The sequence below is a fragment of the Lutra lutra genome, chromosome X, assembly GCF_902655055.1.
Source record: "Lutra lutra chromosome X, mLutLut1.2, whole genome shotgun sequence".
Lineage (NCBI taxonomy): Eukaryota > Metazoa > Chordata > Mammalia > Carnivora > Mustelidae > Lutra > Lutra lutra.
In genome coordinates this window covers 24,956,660-24,982,639 of record NC_062296.1, presented here as the reverse complement: position 1 = coordinate 24,982,639, position 25,980 = coordinate 24,956,660, and the positions used below count along the sequence as shown (strand labels likewise).

The 25,980-nt window shown below is 42.1% G+C and overlaps 1 protein-coding gene across 6 annotated transcripts in view; it reads left to right on the top strand.

The window, feature by feature from the left end:
• The window catches only part of GRIA3 (glutamate ionotropic receptor AMPA type subunit 3), a 286,960-nt gene that overhangs the window by 62,277 nt on the left and 198,703 nt on the right, over positions 1–25,980 (top strand). For all 6 annotated transcript variants that reach the window (XM_047716296.1, XM_047716295.1, XM_047716294.1 and 3 more), the window contains one exon: positions 9,167–9,406. In XM_047716296.1, coding sequence (XP_047572252.1) covers positions 9,167–9,406 — 240 coding nt within the window. The remainder of the gene's footprint in view (positions 1–9,166; positions 9,407–25,980) is intronic.

The following is a 25,980-nucleotide window of genomic DNA, read 5'->3' as shown; positions in this document are numbered from 1 at the left end:
GGAATGGGTAGTGATGTTGCCCCCCAGGGGTATTTGATGATGTTTTGGGTCATGTGGAGTTTCACAACTGGGAAGCAATGGCAGTGCTATGGCCTCTAATATTAGAGTAGCATCCAGGGCTGCTAAACATCCCACAATATATAGGACAGTCTATCACAACAAAGAATTATCCAGCCCAAAATATCAATAGTATCTGCCAAGGTTGAGAAACCCTAAACTGACTCAATTGTGAAGATTTGTTTATTAGTCCATTAACAACTCATACACGGGGCAGATTCTTGCCAAAATGGGAGTCAGAATGGGTATATTTTGATTGGACAGTTGGAAGAGAAAGAAGGAAGAGTAATGTGATAGCAGTGCCAGTGATGGACTGGGAAAAGACTCGAAGCAGGTGACCAGTTATGACACTACTCTCATAGTCTAAGACAGAAGGAATGAGAACCTGAACTAAAGATGAACAGGAAATAGATCCTCCACATGCTGTAGAGGTGGAATGGATAGAACATCACCAGAGAGTGGCACATGGATGAGGCTGAGAAAGAGAAGCCAGAGAGATGACCCGAAGACTCCAGATTGGGTGACTAGAAGAAGAGCAATGCATTAGGAGAAGCAAGGATAAGAGAAGCAGATCCACAGAGGGAAGATGAGAGGAAAGAAAACATATGCTGAATATGAGACTATGAAGACCTAATAATATGAAGTCCTCCAGCTGAGGCTGTTCTATGAGCAGTCAGAAATGTGGATCTGGAGCCCAAGAATGTGTCTGAAACTAGAGGTATCTACTGGGAAGCCATCCGCAGGGAGAGCGTGAGATAAGACCCCTAGTTGGCACATAGTAGGAACTCCATAAATATTTGTTGAATGAAAAAAGTATCTTTTGGAGTAGTAAGAAAAGAGTCCCAAGGAAAGAATCTTTGGATCTATCTTCGTCAAGGGAGTGGAGCACGAGGAAAGTGAGAAGGAACAATAAAGGAGGTAGAGCCACCAGAGTTTTGTGCTCTTGAAACAGAAGTGAGTTTCAAGAGGAAAGATTTGGCTAACAAAATCAAATGCTGCTCAGCAGTCAAGTCAGATGATGTCCGTGGAAAGAGCTGGGTTTGACAGTGAGCAGGTCATCATCAAACTTGAGAGAACAGGTTCAGTGGAATGATGGGAGCAGAAACTAGGCTGCATATGCAGAGGGCTGCAAGGTCCTCATCATCTCATCATGAGTGACGACAGAAAAGGAGTTAGGAAGATCATTTATGGAGGTGGCAGGGATCAAGGGGGAGGTGGGATCTTTTAGCAAATTTTTAGACTGACATGAAGAGGGCAGCATAGAGAGACTAAATGCACAAATTTGAATAGCTAATAGCCATTATGATCTCCTGAGTACAGCAGTTGTATTTTTGAGCTTCCTGTAAAACAAAGTTGAGGTCATACAGATTTGGAATTCAGTGTATCATGTAGCACTCAAGAGCCCCAACAGGCAGAGTTAGGTTCGATTTAAAGAAGAGCTCTACAGTCATCAGAGCTACCCAGCAAGTAAAGGGCCACTTATGAGTAATGAGCTCCCTTGTCACTAGAGGTATTTAGGGAGTGGTAACATGACCTCATGGCAGCTGATTCCTGTCCTGGATCAGAAATTGGACTAAGATCGTTAGTTTCGAAACTTTTGGACTTCTCTTACCAGTAATATTTTAAGGGGGGGAGGGTGAGTGGAGTATAGGTTGATCTAGAGTTATCAACTTTAATTTTGCTCTGTTAAGTATATTAGTTTTCTACTTACTGCTGTAACAAATAACCACAAATTTTGTGGCTTAAAATAGCACAAGTTTATCCTCCAGTTCTGTAGGTCAGCAGTCTGGTAAGGACTCTCACCAGGCTGCACTCAATAAGGCTGCATTCCTGTCTGGCAGCTCGAAGGGAGAATCTTTCCTTGCCTTTCCCAACTTTGAGACTCTGCCCACATTCCTTAGCTCATAGTCCCCTCCAATTTCAAAGCTAGCAATGGCTGGTCAAGTCTTTCTCATATAACATCACTCTGATATTGACTCTTCTGTGGCTTTTTTTGCCCCATTCTTCTACATCTAAGGACCCTCGTCATTATCTTGAGCCAACCAGATAATCTGGGATAATTTCACTATTTTAAGGTCAACTGATTAGCAAGCTTAATTCCATCTGCAACCTTAATTCCACTTCACCATGTAACCTAATTCACAGATTTGGAGGATTAAGACATGGACATCTTTTGGGAGGACATTATTCAGTCTACCACACAGACCGAATATATATGTATGTATGTATGTATGTATGTATGCACACACACATGCACAAACACACACCATTTCTCATTAACATCATCATCATCATTTCAGAAGAGAAGGAATACATGCAGAATGGAAAACAGAAATGATATAAAGAAAAGGACTGTGCTTCCTTAAAAAAGGACAGTTCTCAACCTTACTCCAACACCCCCCTCCCCACACACACACAAACTCGTGAAAATATTTCACCAGATTGGAAACTCACTATGGATCAAAACTACAGCACTAGAAAGCACAACTAGGGGCACCTGGGTGGCTCAGTCAGTTAAGCATCTGCCTTGGGCTCAGGTCATGATCCCAGGGTCCTGGGACAGAGCCCCACATCCTGCTCAGCGGGGGCCCTGCTTCTCCCTCTCCCTCTGCCCCTCACTCTGCTTGTTATTGTTCTCTCTTTCTTTCTCTCTCTCTCTCTCTCAAATAAATACATAAAACCTAAAAAAAAAAAAGAAAGCACAACAATATGATCTCTTAAGGCCCTCACAGCTCTAAGTTTCTTTGTTCCCCTGGAATTCACAGTACTGTGGTATTACCTGGAGAACTTTCTTGTGATATATCTCTATCAGTTCCTTCAGAGCTATATTTTTCTTCTTCCTGCTTGCTTCAAATGTGATCATTAAGTCAGCAAGAGACTTCAGTTTCCTTTTTACTCCCTGATTCAAAAGGCTATGAAAAGTATTCTGTAAATGATATGCAATATTGCTATTCTGATCTTTGGGGTAATCAAGTTGTTTGACATTTTTGTAATGATGCCTTTTGGAATATTGGTGGTATAATTAGCTGCTACATTGTACATTAACAATACCTGTCCCGACCCTATAGACTTGGGGACTATAAATAAAAGCATGACAGCTGGCTCCAGCCTTGCTTGTCACTCACCATTGAAGGGAACACAGCCGGGAGCTATACTAGAGTCCCCAGGAATCCAGGATGTAGTCAGAAACAGCATCTTCAACAAGAATTTGACGTTTTGCTAGTAGGAAGAAATGGAGATGGGCACCGTTAGGAAACAGACAACCAAGATATTTCCTACTGGATAAACACAGAAGTCCCAAGAAGAGACAGCATTTTAGCAGCACAAAGGCATTATATAGGGAAGGAAAGAGTAGAGGACAACAGTGCATTCTCAAGTCAAATTAGAATGGTTTCTTTATTAAACCATTACTCCCTAGGAATTAGAATAGGAAAGAGTGCTGACGAAATGTATAGGGGAAGGGAAAGAGAAGAAAAGCTATGCTTACCTGGGTAATCAGTGTGACATTGCAAGCAGTGGTTTCTGTGGGGAGGATAACCTGATGGGGTTAACAGGGCAAAGTATGCCAGAAAGAGCTGGAAAGAGGAAAGAAACAGAGAAGGTACTATTTGGTTCCCAAGTTATATGTTAGGCACTGTAAATATTTTCCATGTACCATTTCATTCATTCTTTACCTCATGACAGTAACCCAAACCAACACTTACAATTGAGACATCATATTTTATTCATCCCATTCATTATGGTGTTTCCCCCTCACTAGTATGTAAGCTCCAAGAGGACAAGATCTTTTTTTTTTCTCTCCTGTATCTTCCAATACCTATAACAATGCTTGGCACATAATAGATGCTCAGTAGATTTTGTTGCATGAATAAATAGCTAGCATTAATTATCTGTTTTGTGCCAGGCACTGTTACAGATGGCTTCCCATAACTAAACTCATTTTAGCTTTCACAACCAATGCTGAGACAGGCACTATTATTATCCCAATTTTACAGATGAAGAAACTGGGTTGGAGGCCCAGAGATATTAAGTAACTTGTCCAATAAGGGATCACCTGAGTATTTCAAACTATACAGTCTAACTTCAGAACCTGCCCATGTAATCACTGTCCTATACTGAGGCTCAGAGAGGTTAAGTAACTTGTACAAAACCATGCAGTTTAAGACTGGCAGGGCTGTGATTGAAACCAAGGTCTGACTGTCCAGGAAACTGTTGCCCTTTCTTCTGTACTTCACTGCTTCAAAAGATTGCCAAGATAATGATTTCTTCCATTATAATTTTACCAAGGACTCGTCTTCTGAGAAAAACTAGTGGGTGTCGTTCATTAAGGATTCAGATAAAGATAACAGACACTACCAAAGAGAATCATGAGTCCCAAAAGATCACCAATCTGCCACCCAATCTCATTGTTGGTATTTGGGGCTAGAGGGAGATGAGGGAAGCTGCCAGCAGCTGAGTCATGGGAAACCCCTGGTGGAACCATCTATGCTGAGAGCTAGGCAATGAGGGTAAGTCACTTTCATGCCAGGCAAATTCTGACCCATGCTGCCCTACATAGCTCTGGAGTAGGGACAGTGTAGAGATGCTGATACAGCTTTTCAAAAAACTAGTTCATAATTCATCGTGTGACCTTGTGCAAGACACTTCCTCTCTTTGTGTCACAATTTATGATAGGGAGGCACCAGTGGAACTCTGTTGAATCAGAAGTGCTTTACTTTATCCCTTTTATATATTGGACTTTTCCACATAAAATTTCATTTGGAGAAATGACTCCACATGAAAAACTATGCTTAAAAAATCACTGAATAAAATAGTGTTTAGTTCCTTTTAGCTCAAACTTTCTCAGAGTCTGAAGACAAGAACACTGTCCTTTGAGTCAGCACAATGTTCCATTCAGCCTTACTTTCTATAGCCAGGAATGGGCCCAGGGATCTGCTGTGAGAGGCCATTCACAGGTCCCCTGTGCCCCAGCTTCTCTTAGAGGTGGTTAACCCTGTCCTCACTTGGCAGTTGCCTTGACCTTTTTTACTTTGTTATTAAGTTTTTTATTTTAATTTCAGTATGGTTAACATGCAGTGTTACATTAGTTTCAGGTAGGTTAACTATGCACAATTGTATGTGCAGGGCAGCTACACTTCTCTTATATAAGAAGGGAATAGAACATTTACTGATTTTCTCTCAACATTGTTTTTGCTGATGTCCACCACCACGTGTCTGCCTGTTGGACCACAGTAGCCTAGTGTTCCCTGAGGATTACTGTTGATCTGTAATACTTCTAAATACCTTTAGATGACCACAACTTGGTTCCCTCACACCTGCTTACTCATACATTTGTGTAAGGTCTTCCTTTGTCTCATTCTGCTTATCATCATACATAGGCTGAAGGACTTAACTGGGCACTCCTTCTTTGGAGTCTGGTTCTCACATATTCAGTATGATTCCCTTTTTTAAAGTTTTAAAACAAGCAAAAATAACATTATATTGCTTAGGTGTGTGTGTGTGTGTGTGTCATAAAAGACCAAGGTAATGATAAACACGAAATTCAGGATAGTTATGAGGGAGAGCCAGGAGGATGTCCAAACGGGGGGGAGGGTGGGTAAAATAGAGGGGAAGAGGAAGGTAAAAATAAAGTTCTCAGTAACGTTATAGTTCTTGGGTTGGTTGATGGTTTTATGGGTGTTCACTACCAGTGTTCATAAATAAATAAATATCATAAGTATGAAAAGTTCATATCTAACCTAGTAATGATTAATTCTGTGCCCTTGAGGTTCAAAAACAATGATTATAAGAGCAATGCAAGATTATTTTATTGGTCAGAATCTCACTTCCATAACATACTTGTATTTTGTTTCCTTCCGATGTCAAGGGCTTTTTAAAACTCTAAGTGGATCACAGCCATAAGTTTGCCTCTCTTCAAGTTAATTCCCCGCCCCAATTATTGTCCATAATTTAGTCAGATTGGAGTTTTCCTCATTGGAAATACATTGCATTTCCCCCACAAGATTATTTTTGTCTGGGGTTCATGGATCCTTATCTTAGGCCTTGCATGCTAGCTGTTATGGATCCAGGAATTACCAAGTAACTCCTAAATAATGTTCACTGAAGGGCCATGATTGCTTGTTGCCAGAAAAAATACATGATCCTTAAATTTGAATTTCAGGTCAATAACAAATAATTCTTGGGGACACCTGGATACCTCAGTCAGTTAAGTGTCTGCCTTTGGCTCAGATCCTGATCCCAGGGTCCTGGGATTGAGTCCAGGGGAGCCTGCTTCTCCCTCTCCCTCTGCCCCTCCTTGCTCAGCAGGGAGCCTGCTTCTCCTTCTGCTTGACACTCTCTCTCCCTCTGACAAATAAATAAAATATTTTTTAAAAAACAAATAATTATTTCGTATACGTATGAACTTGAGGCCTGTAGAGTCCTCTCTTTTACTTACTAAATCTTTCCCTGTCTCATTTGGGCCAATAACTACTCTTTAATGTCATTATTGGATTTGCATCCCAGGGAGTACGAGTTTTAGAGTCAGACTGACTCCAGTTCAAATCCTGACTCCTCCACTCAAGACACAGAACATTTTATCTCAGAATTCTCATCCATTAAATAGAAATATTAGCAGTACACCATGAGGTTGTTGGGAATATTGGATATTTGTGTAGTATTTAGCATAATGTCTGGTACATACTAAGCACTCAATGGCTATTATCATTATTATTGTTGGTTTTATATAGAACATTATGTGCACCAGCTAAGATCTGACCTGGTATTGCAAAACTCTCTATTTACAGGATTAATTTGGGAACTGACCTTCCTTAGCATCTTCCTTGGTGATAACCAAAGCAAAGTGGATCCTGCTTCTTGCTTTTTGTTTCTGAGCACTTCTTTTGGCCCCCTGTCATGAAGTGCTCCAGATTTGTTTCTCTAATTGGTTTTCTCCTTTTTTTTTAAGATTTAATTTATTTGACAGAGAGAGAGACAGAGAGATCACAAGCAGGCAGAGAGGCAGTCAGAGAGAGCGAGAGGGGGAAGCAGGCTCCCTGCCGAGCAGAGAGCCCGATGTGAGGCTCGATCCCAGGACTCCGGGATCATGACCCGAGCCAAAGGCAGAGGCTTAACCCACTGAGCCACCCAGGTGCCCCTGGTTTTCTCCTTTTAATATAAAGACCTATTTTATGCCTGTCTTTGGGAGGTCACTTAGAATTCCTCAAGTTGGAGGCTATGGTCTTCCCTGATGGAGAGCCTGAATGACAGGTGATCACTTTTAATAATGCTATCCTTAAGCCAATGACTAATGAGTGTGGCTAACAAAGGGGAACAGCCTTTATCAATAACAGGTTTAAATAGAATGCAGGGACCCAGTTAAGCCTCCAGATATCTAAAGTCCCAGACAGTCCCAGACACCATCTACTCCAACTACAGAGGAGAGTCCAAGCAAAATCTGCCCAGATAAACCTAGCCAACTCACAAAAACATGAGAAATAATAATAAATTATTGTTATAAATACATACATACATACATACATACATACTTGCAGGGAAAGCAAGATACCATAAATATTGAGAACTCTGTTTCTCACAATCAGATCAAGAAATGAATTAAATTGGTTTTCCACTTGTCTCCCCCCTATATTCAACACCTTCCTTCTTTTTAGTGCCCAATACCTTTACTCTTTCTCATCTCAGGAAAGACTCCAGACACTTTACATCCTCTTCTCTGATTCACCCTTCCCACTCAAAACTTACCTGTTTGTTTATACACCCTTCCTGGTGTCTAACTGGACATAGGATATGTTAATTCATCTTTATTTTGAGAGAGAGAGAGAGAGAAGAGGGCAGGAGAGGCTGAGGGAGAGAGAGAGAGAGGTGGGGGGGTGGAATTTAAGCAGGCTCCAAGTCCAGTGCAGAGCCTGCCATGGGACTTGATCTCATAAGCCTGAGATCATGACCTGAACCAAAATCAAGAGTCAGATGCTTAATCCACTGAGCCACCCAGGTGTCCAAGACATAATAATTCATCTTAGCTTGCTAAAAACTTTAAAAGATTCTATTTAATCCCCCTCCCAAACCATAGAGTTTTTTTCAACACTCTAAACCTAAAGAAGTAAGCGTAACAGTGGCTTCCTAGCAGATAAGGGAGGCCACGCAGGATTCCTTAAATCACACCACATTATCAGCTGCCTGTTCTGTCTGCTTCGCATGAATGGAAGGGAGCAGTAGAGCAGATAATCTAAAGATCATTTCCACTTGGTTTGGGAATGCACCACACGGTGTTGTTGTAGCTGATTTGCTTTGCTAATTATGTTCTACTTAAGCTAATATTGAAATTGGTTCACATTTTTTAAGCTCATCTGGGCAAGAAGAGGGAAAATGTGGTAGTGTGGCCCACTTTGAAATGAAGGACATAAAAGTTCTATGTATGAGCTGATAGATCTAGAAGGTAAATGCCAAAGGAACAAAATAGAACTTTGCCAGTTACACCTACCTCATGTGACTCTCTGGGCACTGAAAAGCCAGTCTTTCCAATGGCCTACCCAGAATCTGAAACCTTCATTAGTAACCTTCATTAAGGGTCTTAATCATGACATAGCTATGGTTAAAGCAGTATGTAACCTAAGAGGAGTAACACCTTTCCTAGCAGACATATTAGCAATTTGTCTAAGTCATCAGTCCTTATTGTCATCTAGTGGAAAAAGCACTGAAGCAGTGGGACACAAGATAATGGTACATTGATGGGGGCATGGGTACACTAAAAGACCATTGGGCAGCTGTGGCAGAAGTACAAGAACATCAAGTGCCTTGTGGGTGAGCTGGAAGGGTTGCAGAAAGAGGGTAAGGCAAACTTCACCTCTTTTTTCCTGAATTTTCCTAGTTTCTTGCTCATGGTAGACATAGAAAACATGCAAATCTATCAAATACATTCTTCACTTCCTTCCATTTTTCTTGCTGGGTAACTGGGCTTTCAAGGGCTTCTAAAGATTTCAGAGATCTTGGTTTTCCTTTGAGGCATGTCCTTTAGAGTCAAAGCCTAACTATCCATTGTCTTTCCAACCCTATAAGCTGCAGCAAGAGACCATGGAGCTATTGAAATGTCTTGCTGTCTTTCTCATTGCAGTCTGCTCCCAGTTCTCAAGAGGGGTATATGCCATCTTTGGATTCTATGACCAGATGTCAATGAACACTCTGACCTCCTTCTGTGGGGCCCTGCACACATCCTTTGTGACGCCCAGCTTCCCCACTGATGCAGATGTGCAGTTTGTCATCCAGATGCGCCCAGCCTTGAAGGGCGCCATTCTGAGTCTGCTGGGTCACTACAAGTGGGAGAAGTTTGTGTACCTCTACGACACAGAAAGAGGTAAGAAGAGGCATCTGCTCTCCTCTTTAAATATTCATGTAACAGTGCTGTTCAACCCTCCTCAAATCATGTTTGTTCCCTTCTCTTTTAGTAAATACAATCTAATACTCTTTTAATCTGTATTTAAATTCAAAGTGAATTTAAATTAAGACCCCAAAACATCAATGCAATGGTCATATTAGAATCTAATTTTTCGAACTAAATACGTTCTCTCACCCCCAGCCATGGAAAGAGGGTTGGGACTCTCCTGGCTGAATCACTGTTGTTGAAAAAGAACCCTCTCCCCTCAAAATAATTTAAGTAGTCTACAATGCACAAAGTAAAAGCAGCTTCATCCAAAATAGAGAGAGGCCTAAGCTGGAAAGTTTCAGAAAATTTATCCTATCAGAGAATGTAATTGTCCCCATTTCAAAGATTCAAAAACTAAAGCCCAAGAAGAAATGTGCTTTTTCACTCAGCCATTTAACCACAGAGCTGGGACTGGTGTCAATATCTCCTGCTTCTAGGGCTTGTTCTGCTAGATCACATTAAGTCTTCAGCTTACAAGGCCTCAACAATTATCTGATGGAAATAATGAGCAGAGAGTAACTAAACTGGGCTTTGGGAATGGATGTTTTTTCTAATAGTAAGAATAATAATAATAATATATTGAGGACACATTCTATTGAAACAATCTCAGATATTAAGGGTCTGATTCTAAATAGCATACAGTTAGGTGTATTTGTTAATTGTATAATGCATTATAATTCAGCCAAATAGACTCCTCAAAAGCCCAGTTTTCTTTGAGGGGTTCCTGAGTAAAACCAAAGGATCCTATCACCATAAGATTCCAAAAAATAGTGTTACTTTATCATTTGTTTGCCTGTAACTCTGCCTGTAGCTTGAGAATGATTCTTTCTGACTCAGAGAAGGAGGGAACAAATGGAAGGCCTGTCTGCCTGAGTGGTACCTGGAGAAGAGGTCTTTTCTAGGTAACTTAACTTGAAAGACCATTTTGGGTTTTTTTTTGGAACCCCAAAGAACTCCCTATATTTGCCTATGGTACTTACTTCTTTTTTTTTTTTTAAGTTTTATTTATTCGACAGAGAGTTAGAGAACACAAGTAGGTAGAGCAGCAGGCAGAGGGAGAGGGAGGGGGAGAAGCAGGTTCTCTGTTGAGCAGGGGACCTGATGCAGGGCTCAATCCCAGGAACCTGGGATCATGACCTGAGCTGAAGGCCACCGATTAATCGACTGAGTCACCCAGGTTCCCCAACTTACTTCTAAAATATTATAGCTATCATTAACCCAAAGCAAGAGACCTGAGTTCTAGTTCAAGATCTGCCATTTAATGAGCTCTCTGACCTTGACTAATGCACTGAAGTTTTCTTGGCCTTGTCTCCTCTCCTAATGTGCTTCTCGTCTTAATGTAATGTTCTGTGATTTTTTGAGATATTATAACACAGAACACTTTGTGTCTTGCTGCTAACCCTAACTCATATATTATTAGTTCATAAGTCAAACAATTTTAAAAGTTGTTACCAACCCCCAATGGTGTGTTTCAAATGCTTATATAATACAGTTCCAATGGGGGTGGACAGAAAAGAACATTGATGAAACCATTCATGAACAACATGGAACACTATCAAGTTGAATGCCACACTATAGACTCTAATTGTTCTAAGAATTGTGAAAAGGTAGCACCCCAGCAAAGTAGAGTTTTCTGAGAAGGTTGGCTAGATGATCTAAGCTAGATGAAGTTGTAGATTGCAAGAGAAGAGGGAGGTATGGTTTGGAGAAGGGAAAAAGAGATGAACCAAGGGCAGAATCAGGAAGGAGTGCTATGTGTTCACACAGAGCCTTGCCTGACAAGGATACAAAAACAGTTTCAACATTCTAATCCACAGTTTGCTAAATTCTAGTGCATTTCATTTTCTTTCAAACACTTAGGATGAATTAGCCTATTTCTGTGTATTATATATGGTATATTCCAGTGTGTAACAATCTAAATTTCAGAATGGAAGTTTGTAAATCAGGCAGCTTCTCTCCTGAAAACTGTTGCAAACTAAATACCAGTTTTGTTAACACTGTAACCCCCCATCTATTCAAAAGCGGAAGGGGACACCTGGGTGGCTCAGTTGGTTAAGCAGCTGCCTTCGGCTCAGGTCATGATCCCAGCGTTCTGGGATCGAGTCTCACATCGGGCTCCTTGCTTGGCGGGGAGCCTGCTTCTCCCTCTGCCTCTGCCTGCCATTCTGTCTGCCTGTGCTCGCTCGCTCTCCTCTCTCTCTGACAAATAAATAAAAAAATCTTTAAAAAAAAAAAAAGCGGAAGATACAGCTCATGTGTTTTCTCCTCATCTCCCATGGCCTTTCTTCGCCCATTAGCTGTCAATTGGAGGAAAGGAAGCAAAAGTCCATCTAGGTCTATTCCTCGTCCCTGTCTCTTTTCTCAAATCATCTCACTAAATAGTTTGGACAGTTCTGTGGTCTAAGAGCCAAAAGAATCCTTTCCTACTCATGCATATTTATAATTTTTTCTTTATAGTCATTTAGCTGGTAGGACTGATCTGGTCTGCTTGAGAACTATTTTCTATAAACTTTTACACTAACTTCCTCCTCTGAAAACCTTCTTAAAACACTGAACCAGGATCCTGTTCTAGTATTTCCAATGGCTTACATGGCCCACACTTGGGGAAAAAATGTAGTGTATTCTTCAAAACTCAACATAATTATGCCTCAGCCAACTAACAAACCTGTTGTCTTTATGTTACCTAATGAGAACCTTCCACTGCAGCCAGCTTCCATTTTCTTTCTTTTTTTAAAGATTTTATTTATTTATTTGTTAGAGAGAGAGCGCATGAGCGAACATAAGCAGGGGGAGCAGCAGGAAGAAGGAGAAGCAGGCTCCTCACAGAGCAAAGAGCCCAATGCAGGACTTGATCCAGGATCCTGGGATCATGACCAGAGCAGACGCTTAACCGACTGAGTCACCCAAGTGTCCCATGCAGCTCCCATTTTCCACTGTTGCCCAAATGTGCCAGAACTATGCTTGGTCTCAGCAACTTCACCTCTACTACTACCCAGAATTCTCTCCATCTTGATTAGAAAATCCTGTCGGTCCTTCTATTTTTCAAAACCTACCTTAAACTCTACCTCTCCAAGGTAGCCATCCCTGGTCACTCCAGTTCATTGTCACTCACTCATTCATTTAGTCAGTCAGTCAGTGTTAGATCATAGACATGGGTTCTGCACCTATCTTAATGGATAGGACCTAATTTTAAAAAGATTCTCAGTGATAGCCTCATTGAGAAGGGGCATTTAAGCTGAGAAATAATGGATTAGAAGGGACAACCATGTGAAGATTAGAGGGAAAGAGTTTCAAGCAGTGGAAATAGCAAGTGCAAAGGCCCTGTAGCAGAGAAGTGTGCTATGTTTGAGGAAATGAAAGAAGACAAGTGTGGGTAAAGGGGAGTGAGGAGGTTGAGTGGCCTGAGATTGAGACTGTAGAGGTAGACAGGAGGCAGAGGATAGCCATAGAGAATGAAAAGGAGCCATGGTAAGGAGTATGAATTTTCTTCTAACTTCAGTGGGAGGTCTTTGGAGGATTCTGAACAGGGGAGTCACATGATCTAACTTTCTGTAGAGAATGGAATGTGGTGCAAGAACAAAAGGAGGGAAGCCAATGAGAAGGCCACCATGGTTATCTAGGTGAGAAATTATGGGAGCTTAGAATAGGCTGGAGATGGAGAAAAGTGGATGGAATTGAAATACATTTTGGACACAGAATCAACAGAACTTGGGACGGGTTGACTGTGGGATATGAGGGAGAAGAAAGCTTCATGGATGACTGGTAGACTTATGGCTTGAGGGACTGGGCAAAATGATAACTCTGTTTACTATGAGTAAACATAGTTATGTTTACTATGTCATAGTAAACAGTCATAGTAATGACTGAGCAGGAGGAGAACAAGTTTTGAGGAGCAAAGATCCTGCCTACCTCTGAACACCCACAGGACCCTTTTGTCCATGTCACTCACTTGGCACTTAAGTGTTCTCCATTGTTATTTCACTGGGTCTGCTATATACCTTCCCAAGCCCCTCTCTCCGGTGTGATAACAAATAATTGGTTAGCACCTAGATTTATACTTTGTGTCTACAGTGGTACATAGCATGGGCCTGGGGACATATTTAGTGTTTTTCCAATGCAATTACTGGTTATTCAAGAGTAAGCCCATGTCCCCGTTTTTGTTGTTGGACTGAAAGAGAGAGAGACACACACAAAGCAGAGAAGGAAGGAAGGAAGGAAGGAAGGAAGGAAGGAAGGAAGGAAAGAAGGAAGGAAAGGAAGAAGGAAGGAAGGAAGGAAATGGGGAGGAGGGAGGGAGGGAGGAACTGGGAAGGAGGGGAGGGAAGGAAGAAAGAAGATGGGAAGGGGAGAAAGTGAATCCAGTTTGTAAATCAAACCATAAGGTACAGTTCTTTAAATTATTCAATAAAGCATCTATTGTGTATTTCCTCATTTTCTACAATAATCTATTGCTTTCATAATAAACATTTTGGAAGAAATTACAACCGTGAAATCAAATTTTAGAATATTTTAATCACGTAAGAGAGAAATGGAAAATAGAGAGTCAGAAGGGAATATGTCATTCAAATAAGCTAAATATACAATGATGTGACTCTACTGTATGAGGGCAGCGGTAAATGAAAAGCTGAGAAATGGGTTGTACAGTTGAGGTCATTTAAAAGATTTGTGGCACAATCAAGATAACATTGCCTCTGAAGTTATAAACAGCAAATGGATTTCAAGGCCTTCTTGGCTACACACGGATTTCTTTCTGCCAAGAAAGTTCTGGTTTTGTGCTTGCAGTCTTCACTTTGCTTTGTTACCAAAATACCATGTAGCATCATTAATACAAAGTTGAAAATTCTGCTCTTGGTGCTATATACAGAGAAATTCATTTCTTGAAAAAATTATGAGGTTGACTAAGTGAGATATCTGCCCCTCTGTACCCTCTCCTCTTTACCGACATCCCTTTTTTATTTACCCAGGGTTCCCCACTCTGTCATTTGTCTACACCTGCCCTCCCTGGTAGGAACAAAGCCTTGATCTCTCTGTCCTAACCTGCCTCTACACCTCCACAGAAACTTTCCTGTCCCACATTTTGTTTCCACTGATTAATAGACTCTCTCTAGCAAGTGACAACACTTCAGCTGACCAATGTACTCATGCTAATTTCTCTATGGCTGTTAATGATGTGATGTGTTAGTGCATCCAGGGAAGAAATTTCTAGTCAGGTAAGGGCATTCTGTGGCATTGAACCCTAATCCAAAGCATGGCTTTCTGCTGCTGGCATCCCAGGCACCACAAGTCCAGTTGGGGAGGCCTCTTGCCCACACACCTTCCCACACAGAAAGTCCTAAAGCTATGCCAGGGAGGTGTTGTTGGTCTGAAACGTGGCCACCTCTTCCAGTTTTCTGTTAGACATGTTTTTTGGGTATAAGTGACCTAGTTTTCTGTAGTGCTAACATTTCCCCTGGAACAGCAACATACTTGAGAACTGCAGCCAGACTCTCTCGTGCCACTGACAACTCTCCTTGCCTTCAATGGGCACAGCCCACAGAGATGAAAGGTTCTGGTCCAGGCTGCAGCTCTCAGCTTAAATAATGAGATAATAGTTCTAAGTGCCCTTTGAGGCAACTAGTCCCTACCTTCTTGCCAGTGTTCAATAAACTCCTGCTGTTTCCCATTCTCAACCTGAAACTCCCTACTCAGTTCCCAAGTCACTCTCTGGAAGTCAACAGCCTTCTAACAGACCTTTCTATTTGCTCTAGAAAGTTGGGGCCGAAACATGGGTGGTGGCAACAGGTAGTCCATCAGTCACCAAGCAGTTATTGGGCCTTTTCTAGTACTAGCTTGTGCTGGGCCACTGGTAGTATTTAAGAAAGACAGAATTAGCTGCTGCCTTAAAGAGTTCACAATCCTGTTGCTGTAACAGTGATTTATCTCAAGGGCCTGGAAAAAATTAATTTTTAACCCAACTGTTACCTCATCCAATAATGACATGTGCATTCATTAGAGCAGACACCTTGTGAAAGATTAAAAGTTGTCACCAGATAGCAAGGAAGATGGGAAAATGCTTGAAGAGCATGAGGGCTTAACAGGTAGAGATTCCCCCCAGACAAGGAGAAGGGGGCCCTTCCTCACAGGAGTGTTTTCAGATTGACTGGGCTCAATGCCAGACACCTTCTTGTATGTTGTTGTTTACCACCTACTTATGCAACCTGGCTTCATCCCTCCCATCCAATTCTACATTCCCAAATAAAGTGCAGAATCTGTCTCCCCTCTATGTTTCTGTCTCTGTTTCTGTCTCTTGCTCTCCCTCCCTCCCTTCTTCCTGCTTTCCTTTCCCTTTTTACACACACACACACACACACATATACACAGAGGCATGCATGCACACACATACACATCCCAGTACCAATCAGTGGCACAAATCAATAAATCCCTATTATTGGCCTCATTTTATCATAAGATAAAGCTGTTGGATAAGAGCAGCCGCCATTTTTTACAAGCACTTCCTATGCACTAGGCCATGAGTTTTTGGATTACCACACTGAATCCACGTGGCAACCCTGTATCTTTACAAATGAGGAAACCAAGGCACAAAATGGCTGAATTATGGCTCCTAGGATCACACAGCTCAGTGTGCCAAAGTAGCAAAACCAGAATTTCAAACCATGTCTGCCGCATTCACAGTGTATGCATGCTGTTTGCTGCAATAACACTGCCTCCCACACTTCTAACATTTGAAAACTTCTACTACCTCTTCCCTTAATCCTTCCTTCAGCCATTCTTCAAAGTACCTATTACCTCAACACTCCCTATCCTAGGTGTCCTCATATGGATATATTCCAGGGGTCGATTTCCTTCATAAAGCCTGGTGTCCACAAATGAACACCAGAAGTCATGATCCTGGAGTTCCAAGATTCCAGATAGGCAGCAGATCAAAAATCCAGGTTAAGTGGTGCCTGGGTGGCTCAGTTGTTAAGGGTCTGCCTTTGGATCAGGTCAAGATCCCAGGGTCCTGGGGTTGAGCCCCACCTCGAGCTCCCTGTTCAGCAGAGAGTCTGCTTCTCCCTCTCCTTCTGCTGCTCCCCCTGCTTGTGCTCTCTCTCTCTCTCTCTCTTGCTCTCTCTTTCTCTCTGCCCAATAAATAAATAAATAAATAAAATCATTTTTTAAAATCCAGGTTAAGGGGCATATGAGTAGTAAAAATAGCAAATGCAGCCAGGTGGGAAGGGGGTGGGCTGGTTGTCTGTGACTCAAACCCTTAGAGTGCTATGGTGGGGACATGGCTCTGAGGCAAAGTGAACTCAGAGATTCCTCTCTGGGTCAGAAGTAGTTCCCAGAGCAGAGAAAGATCTGAACCTGCAGGTCCCCATCACTATGGTGCCATTTTTGCCTGGAGAAGAAGAAAGCAAGGAGAGACAGATGATAGGTTCTACCACGGCTACTCAGCAGGAACGTGAAGAAAATAGTTTCAGGTAACTTGATGTAAGAAAAGAAAAGAGAAGAGAAGAAGAGAAGAGAAGAGAAGAGAAGAGAAGAGAAGAGAAGAGAAAAAGAAAGAAAAAGAAAAAGAAAAAAGGATAAAGAACAGACTATCGTGGATTTTTTTTTTTCTCCTTCACTTTAAGAACTGAGTAAAAGATGTGCGAAGGTAACAGATGGCTCCAATTCTAGTCATGTCCATTTGCCTTCTGGGAAAAGCAAAGCCAAGAGAGTTTTATTGAAATTCAAGCTACTTTTTACATCTGAATAAATTAGGAAGGCCCAGAGAGTATGTTATGCTGTAAGAGACAGACACTAAATTCCCCTGTTTGAGTGGCAATAATCGGGGTTGACAGTACTTGAGACATTTGGTAGCTTCTGCGGCCTGCCTAATCTATTGTGATGAGTCCTCAACTGTGAGAGCATCTTGAGAGCCTGCGCAATAATAACAGTGAATGACTATTTGGACTGGATTGTGAATAAAAGACCACACATATGTCTGTAATGAGAATTTCATTGAAAATGAAAATACCGAAGCTGTCATATTTTTTAATGCTTCGATTTGCACATCCTTGACTGCTTTGGGGCATAAAAAGAGAAAGTGCAGAGCAATTTGTTGTCAGCTCTTGAAATAAATTATCATTTAAACACTTCCTCTCCGCAAAGGTTATTAGCTTAGTAGCTTGTTCCTAGGGTTGAACCATCAGTAGGGGAAAAAAAAAATCACAAGACATTAAACTACCCTTTCAAAAGCTGAATATTAGTTACTGTGGAAATTGTTCTCTCAGTGGCTTAACATATTTTGCTGTAGCTCTCCAGTGCTACAGATTAGACTGCAGCAACTATTAATAAATACTGTCATATTTTACAGCTGTCACGCAAAGCTGAAAAAAGGCTTCGCTGTGATTAGATCCTGTTTACTGTAATATTTCCAGCTCAGCCTCAGAAAGGCAGTTTTCCTATAAAGGTATTTTCCATAAGTAGAATATTTCTCCATCAGACAACATGACTAATTTTAATGTATCATTAACTCCTTGGTAGCAGTGAATTTGAGGTTGAATTGACTTCACAGCCAGAGATCCATTCCTCTCCAGAGACACAGTAAGCTAAACTGTCAAATCTTTTCTTTTGGGTTATCCTTCATATTCAGAGATGGTGTGACCATTGGGAGATGTGCTCCAAGTCATCACCCTCCCCCCCCCCACCCCGCAACACACAGACACAGAAGGACAAATTTGTACCAGTTTATCTACCTTCTTTTGCCCTGTCCCTCTTGTGACCAATTGCATTGTTTGCAAGGCAGCAGGTCAGGATTTAGGGCAGGAATGACACTTCCGTGGGGCGAGTTTGAAATTCTGCTTCCTGAGCTTAAATGCCATCATAAGAACAAAAGAAATAAATCTCCAGCCCCCTACCATGCATTAGCTGTTTGGAATGGGATTCACATCTCTGAAGAAAGGAGGTGACAGCTGGCAGGGTTGCTTTTGTTCTGACCTTCCATTGCTTTTCATCCAGCTCCTTGAGGAATTAACCCTCACTAAACTGAATATCTTGTTTTTGATGAGTGGGTGGTCCTGACACTATTGAGGGTTAGCTGATGTATTCTGTAAATTCAGAGTGGAGCCTGAGAGGTCCTTGAGAAGGCTCTTCTAAATGTTCCTTGGGGAAAGAGAGAGACTGTGTGGTGTAGACCTAAAACTGTGGTTTTAAGATTTGTCCCCTGGAGCCCCTTTAGAAAAGAAAACCTGGGGGGCGCCTGGGTGGCTCAGTGGATTAAGCCTCTGCCTTCAGCTCAGGTCATGATTCCAGGGGTCTGGGATCGAGCCTCACATGGGGCTCTCTGCTCAGCGGGGAGCCTGCTTCCCCCCCCACCGCCCCGGCCCTCTGCCTGCCTCTCTGCCTACTTGTGATCGCTGTCTGTCAAAAAAATAAATAAAAATTAAAAAAAAAAAAACAAAACCTGGGCAGGAGTGCTGTGAAGGTTAAACAAAAGAATGCATGTACTTTCTTTAGCACCAAGCTGGACATAGTAATGTGCTCAATAAATTTTACCTCTTTTTATTTTTTTATCATTATAGAACAGTGATCCTCAGTGGGGAGAGAAGGTGATTTGGCCTCCTGCAGGGACATTTGGCCCTGTCTAGAGACATTTTCAGTAGTGGGGAGAGGCCAGGAATGCTGCTAAACATCCTACAGCACACAGGACAATACCCACCCCCAAAAGAATTATCTGGAACGAAATATCAAGAGTGTCGAGGTAGCAGCAGGGTCAAAGGACAGATGGTTGCAGAAACTCCTCAAGTGGCTGTCAATGAACCAATCTAGCATTTACTGAGTCTCTCTTACTGTGCCTAGATTGGTGTTAAGAACTAGCAGGTTCAATAGGAGGTAGAACCTTCGGCTTTGAAGAGCTTCTATTATAGGCAGTGAGACAGGATAAGATTAATGCACCTGAAATAGAGATAAGGGTAAAACAGCATAAGGCCAGAGCTAGATTGTGTAGTACAGATTTGAAGTACCGTGGGAATCCAAATAAGAAAGAATTCACAATAGGCAAGATGGACACATCAAGGAAGGCTCAACAGAAGGAGTTAGACATTTTTCTAAGCCCACCACCCAACTAGCAATGACCTTGCCTTGATTGCTAAGGCCAAGCTGGTATCTAGAACCAAAACAACATGGCATTCCCATCAATGCTCCCAAACGTCAGAGCTCAGGGCAAGAAACACAATTAAAAGAAAAACCAAAAAAAGAAACAATGTCCTTTTTACTAAATGGGAAGCAATTACAGAGCTGTTTGAAAATAGGCAGTAAACAAAAGGAGGGAGGAAAATACTGGCATAATTCCATTTCCCCTCCCAACTAATCCTGTAGCAAAAGTGCAATTTGCAACAAAATCAACAGTGCTCTCTCCCTCTCTCTTGCAGTCAAACACACTGTTTGGCATCAGTACCCCTACACAGGATGCTTTAGCAGAAAAGTGAACAGAAGCAAGGAAGACAGGATATAAGCTTGCTCGACCCTGACCTCCCCCCTTGCCACAGTGCCCCCCCAGCCTTCCCCCTTCCCAATCTCTATGGAGCACCTTCATTTAGGAGGAAAGTGAGGGCCCTAACACAGACTACATCCCTCCCCATCTTTCTGGATCCTTTCTGTCAATAAGTTTCCAGTGTTGGCTGCTATCCTGCTTTGTCGACTCCACAAACGATCTGATTAATTCTCTGGTGCTAACTGCCTCAGCGGGCTTTCTCAGCAGTAGAAAAGAGGCTAATTAAGATCATGTCAGGCGAGGAGGCTGACAGGTTATGTTCCTGGGCCACATGAAACTTTTAGAGGACGCTTCAACTCCACTGCAGGCAGGCAGTGCTTGGCCAGACACTGACTCTATAGTAGCCTTTGAGTTTATTTCCACCAATTCCTGTGTCAATGGGCCTCCATTTTGTCAAGGATTTACGTCCCTCTCCTTGGGGTAATGAGCTGCCACTGTGTTTGCTCTCAATCACATTATTTCAGCTCCCTTTCATTTGAATTTTTAATATGCTTATAAACAAAGATAACAATTAATAGTGGGGTCATTTTCCCACCTAAATCATGTGTGTGAGAGTGTGTGCAAGAGACAGAGAGAGAGGGAGAGGCTGTGTGTGTATGTGTTGTGTGTGTCTGTCTGTCTGTCTTATCAGCATATAGCCCATAGAGGTGAGTTTAGGACAAGTAAAGGAAGCCCTACTTCTCACAGCAGGTAGAAAATGGAGGAAACATATGGAACTCATTACACCAAGTGGTGGATTTGACTGAAAATAAAAATAGCTTCTCCCTCCCCCCAATAAAAGCTTAGGTGAATTCATGGATGACAGACTGATAGTTATTAAAAGAAAGAGATGTTTGGAGATTTCTCAAAACTGAGGTCACCACAAACTGCACAGCAGACTTCAGGGGCCATACTTGCCTTCTCATAAGCAAATAGTCACACAGACTGCTGTATGGGGGGGGGTGTTTAGAGAAAATCTCAAGATTATCAAGAGTCCACTATGCATCTAAGAAGTGGAGAGGAATGCTGAGAAATAGGGAAATGTTCTTCAGGACGATTCTGTCTATTCTCATAAAATTAGAGCCTCCAACCTCAGCAAGAACAACATCCTATTGTGCAAGGTGATTGGCCCAGCTAAAGATGTTGAAGAAAACCACCATCAAACCAGAATTAGTCCCATGCCTAACTCTGCCACTAAGCAGCAGTGTGATCCTGGGCAAGTCACAGAGCCTTTCTGGTCCTCAGATCCCACATCTGCAAAATGAGAGAGTGGATTCCATCATTCTTCAACTAAAAATTGCTGAGTGTAGCAGTTGTGTGTCAAGGACATTACTAGGGTTATAGAAGCGAATGGAATAGAGTGCCTAGCCTTAAGCAGCTCACAGCTTCAAAGGGGAGCAAAGACGTTTAAATAAGTAGAATCTACAGCAACTCTTCTAGGTTCTAAAATTCTGTGGGCTATCGTAGTACTTCCATTTCTTCCTCTTCTTTTCCCCATAATGAAACCAGAACTTCTTTTCAAATGAACAATCTTAGGGAGGATTATAGGGACCTAAATATTCGCCTACATCAGCTTTAGAAATTAGCCAGACATCTTCAGCATGCTCACATTTCCTTCTTGCTCACCCTTTAGTGCCCAGCCCTTAACCTTTCGTGGATTCTGCTGGGCAGAAGAGAAAAGGAAACAAGGCCAGGTTGGTAGATTAGGATGTCCAGTAGCTCTTAAAACCCTTCATGATAGATCTCATAGGTTTTCTTCTAACAAGGTTTGTTGGAATTTTCAGCAGTCCCTCCTCCCCTTACTTAAGGCCTCTACTGCTAGCACCTTTCAATTTCTTAAACCATAGTTCCACACAGCCCTCAAGCTTCTGTGAAATGAGTGCATTCCTGCCAAAAATGATATGGATTTAGGATAATAACACAGCTTTGTTTCTTGCTTATATCCAAATTTTGTAAAGATTCAGAATGCTTCACTCAGCAAGACAGTTACAGTTTCACATGGACTTTCCAGAGGATCTCCCCAAGTCTAGATCTGCGTGTCTCATCTCCCCCTAAAACTTTTACTTTGATGCCCCACTGGGACCTCAAACTCAACATGTTGAATTCTCCGAATTTATCGTCTTCCTAGAAAATTCTCTCCTCCACCTGTGTTCCCAGGCCCCACGAATGGCACTGCCCATCTTCTCGAAGCAAAAACTTCATCCTCGAATCTTCCCTCTTCGGTGTTCCTCACGCTTATCACCAAGATCTTCTTCGGCATTCCCACCACCACTGACTTAAGTGCAGTCTGCCATCACCTCCTGCACCATCCTCCTAATGGATCTCCCTCATCTTACCCCTCCACTACCACCAGGCTGCAGTCTTCCCTTCCTGTCACTCACCTGCCTAAAGGCTTTCATTGGTGTCCCATAACTCCTAGCATTGCATCCTAGCTTCTTACCAGGGCTCAGAAGGCCCAACATGGTCCGACTCCAACCTGTTTTCCTAGCCTCATCTCCTCCCATTTCTTATCCACTACCACTCTACACTCCAGCCACCTGGAACTATGCTACTTTCAATAGGCCATAGGTGCTATGCTTTTCATATTTAGCCTCCATGCCTTTGCATATGATTTCAAAATACTGTTCCAACTTTCTGGCACTCAACCCCTTCACCCCACTCCCCCATCTTTACACACACACACACACTTTATCTGCTAAATAATATGTACTTCAAAACTCTGCTAAATATTCACTTCCCCAGGCCTACGTGTCCCAGGTTGCCTGTCCTGTGTCCTCATAGTATTTTGTATATGCCTCTAGTATAGATCTGATCATACTATAGTATTATTATCTGTTTATGCCTTTATCTTCCTCAAAAGACCGTGAACTTACTGAAGATTGTTGTCTTACTCATCTCTGCCAGCACTATGTTAAGTGCTGAGTATAATATAGTACCTGGATGATTATTATTATTTGTAAATTGAACAAATGAATGAGTGAATAACAGAACCTTCACTAAAAACAAAATGGGAGATTTGAAGGGCCTTAAGGAGCTGGTGAAGAAGGATTTGGGTGGATTGTATCTTCTCAGATCGTACATTAGATGTTACCCACCTACCTCCTATACATTGGGCTCATACTCACTTTGAGTCCTTCTGTGACCCAGTCTCTTCACCAAAGATATCATCTTCCTTTAAAAACAATTTTTTTTAAAAAAAAGATATCACCTACCTGGTCAAATCAACTTGGAAGCAGAATGAATATTCTAGTGCTAGGAACTTAAGTTACAGGTCTCTGGCTGAAGGACAACCCTCTAGGGCAGTAGATGGTCCCTGAATCTCAGCTAATACAGAGTCATTAACATTTGAGGAAACTCAAGAGCTAGGGTAGAGATACTGTACTATTTTATACCAACAATGTTGTTCAGAGATCCACATGAATTCTCTAAAGACAGGAGGAACATGATATTAATTCCCACAGCTCCCAATGAAAAAGTAAATAAAGCAAATAATTTCAAAATGTCTGTGTAGACAATGTGACAAGGATGAGAGGTGACCTGAGAGCCAATGCAGTCAGTTCTCAGTTATCCATACAAGATGAAGTGAGACAGGCACAGATAAGCCAAAAGGCATTTCTGTGGGCATGGAATAGTGCCTTTTTTAAAAAAGATTTTATTATGGGACACCTGGGTGGCTCAGTTGGTTGGACGACTGCCTTCGGCTCAGGTCATGATCCTGGAGTCCCGGAATTGAGTCCCGCATCGGCTCCCGGCTCTGCGGGGAGTCCGCTTCTCTCTCTGACCTTCTCCTCGCTCATGCTCTCTCTCACTGTCTCTCTCTCAAATAAATAAATAAAATCTTTAAAAAAAAAGATTTTATTTATTTATTTGACAGATGGAGATCACAAGTAGGCAGAGAAACAGGCAGAGAGAGAGGAGGAAGCAGGCTCCCCGCTGAGCAGAGAGCCCGATGTGGGGCTTGATCCCAGGACCCTGGGATCATGACCTGAGCTGAAGGCAGAGGCTTTAACCCACTGAGCCACCAAGGTGTCCAGAATTGTGCCTTTTTATAACAGATTTTCCTTCTTGTTTCCATACTACTTAGGCTTGGCTGAACATGGAAATAAAGGGAGGTACCCTAGGGGAAGGGAACTTTAAAGATGTTTTTTCAATTATAAATTCCCCCAAAGACAGGAAGCACACTTTTGAGGAAGTGGTGGGAATAGAATATAAAATAGTTATGTGGAGAAATAGAAGTGGATAAGGGGGGCACAGAAGAAAAGAGAGGGAGGGCCGTGAATCTGAGGCAAAAAGAGGTGATGTCAAGGCCCCCAAAACAAACTTTGCTGATCTTAAAATGACCAGCCTTTTTCCTGAAACCATAATGACTGGCAGACATAAATCAGGAACAAAGACCACTGACACTAAACATCGTACACCTGGTAATTTTTGCTAAAGAGATTTGAAGTGGGGCTTTATATTGCTTAAGAAATTGAAAAGAATTGCATCAGTATAAAATTTCCAGGTTTCAAAAAAAAAAAAATTTCCAGGTTTCAACAAGCAAACTACAGAATTATTACACAGAAGCATTGTAAACCTCTAAGAGGCTGAGAAAAAGCTTCTAAAGAATAGTCAGGTCTCTTCCTTTCTTGGGAAGCTCTTGGTAGAGGTGTATTCCTCCTGAAAATCCTCGAGAGGAAATAACTGGATTCCATTTGACACAGGATAGCAGGAACAGTATTATTTGCCAAAACTAACCATTGTCTTTCATTTTTTCTCTTTTCAACAATATAAGTGTATTACGGCTTGCCAATAAGATGGTAACTTTCAAGAGTAAGCACTAAGGCTTATCTAAGTGATTTTTTTTATCCTGCCATTTTTATCTAGCACAGTTCTGGATAGTAGCACACAAAAAAATTTAGATGTCAAGCTGGAAAGGTCTTTAAATTTCCTAAGTCGGGGGACGCCTGGGTGGCTCAGTTGGTTAAGCAGCTGCCTTCGGCTCAGGTCATGATCCCAGCGTCCTGGGATCGAGTCCCACATCGGGCTCCTTGCTCGGCGGGGAGCCTGCTTCTCCCTCTGCCTCTGCCTGCCATTCTGTCTGCCTGTGCTCGCTCTCTCTCACTCTCTCTCTGACAAATAAATAAAAAAATCTTAAGAAAAAAATTTCCTAAGTCGGAGGTTTCAGGTTCTGAAAAATGGATTGGCCCCATATTTTGTCGAGTTGGTAAGTCTCCTAATCTGTAATTCTACTTAAAATGTGGGATTCCAAAAATCTAAAGGCTAGCCACAGATTTATCATATTAAGCCTTTTCTACTCTGTCTCAATGCTTTTATCTAATAATGGCAGTAATATACTTTGCACCCTATCTCACATGAGTAAAGAGGAATGGCATAATGACGTAAGCTAAAATCAAATGCTGAGCATGACTGCACAACTGCCTACAACTCAAAAAACTCTGTAGATAAGTGGTTAAGATGCAAGATAGGCTCATTGTCTGTGCCCACAGAGTTACAGAGCTGTCTGCAAGGCTTTACCCAACAAAACTGAAAGAGCATGCACCTTTCCACATTCTAGGTATACTCACCTACCTGGAGAATGCTGCCAGTTCTATCCCTTATTTGCATCCATTAGCAGGTCAACAAGCCACTGCATTAAATGGAAATAGTCCACAAATGCTCATCAGACCAGTGGTTCCATGACACACTCTCCGAGGCCATACCATGGCTAGCAGGAATGGCCACAGGCTCTAGGCTCTGGGTTGTATGCCCTCTTCCTTTCCCTTAGATTGAGAGAATCCTTATAGTTAATTCACAAGACTGTTGCACAGATCACATCCAAGAAAGATGCCTAGACCAGTTCCTGGCACATAGTTAACATTCTGTCAGTGTCAGCCATCATTATTAGGCTCTTAGTAGGGTCACAGGGAAGAGGTGAGGACTGAGACACAGAATGAAGATCCTAGGCTGCCCTATGTGGTCTCTTTTGTACCTTTCAGCAACCCTGCTCACCTCTCCACGGTGCTAATTT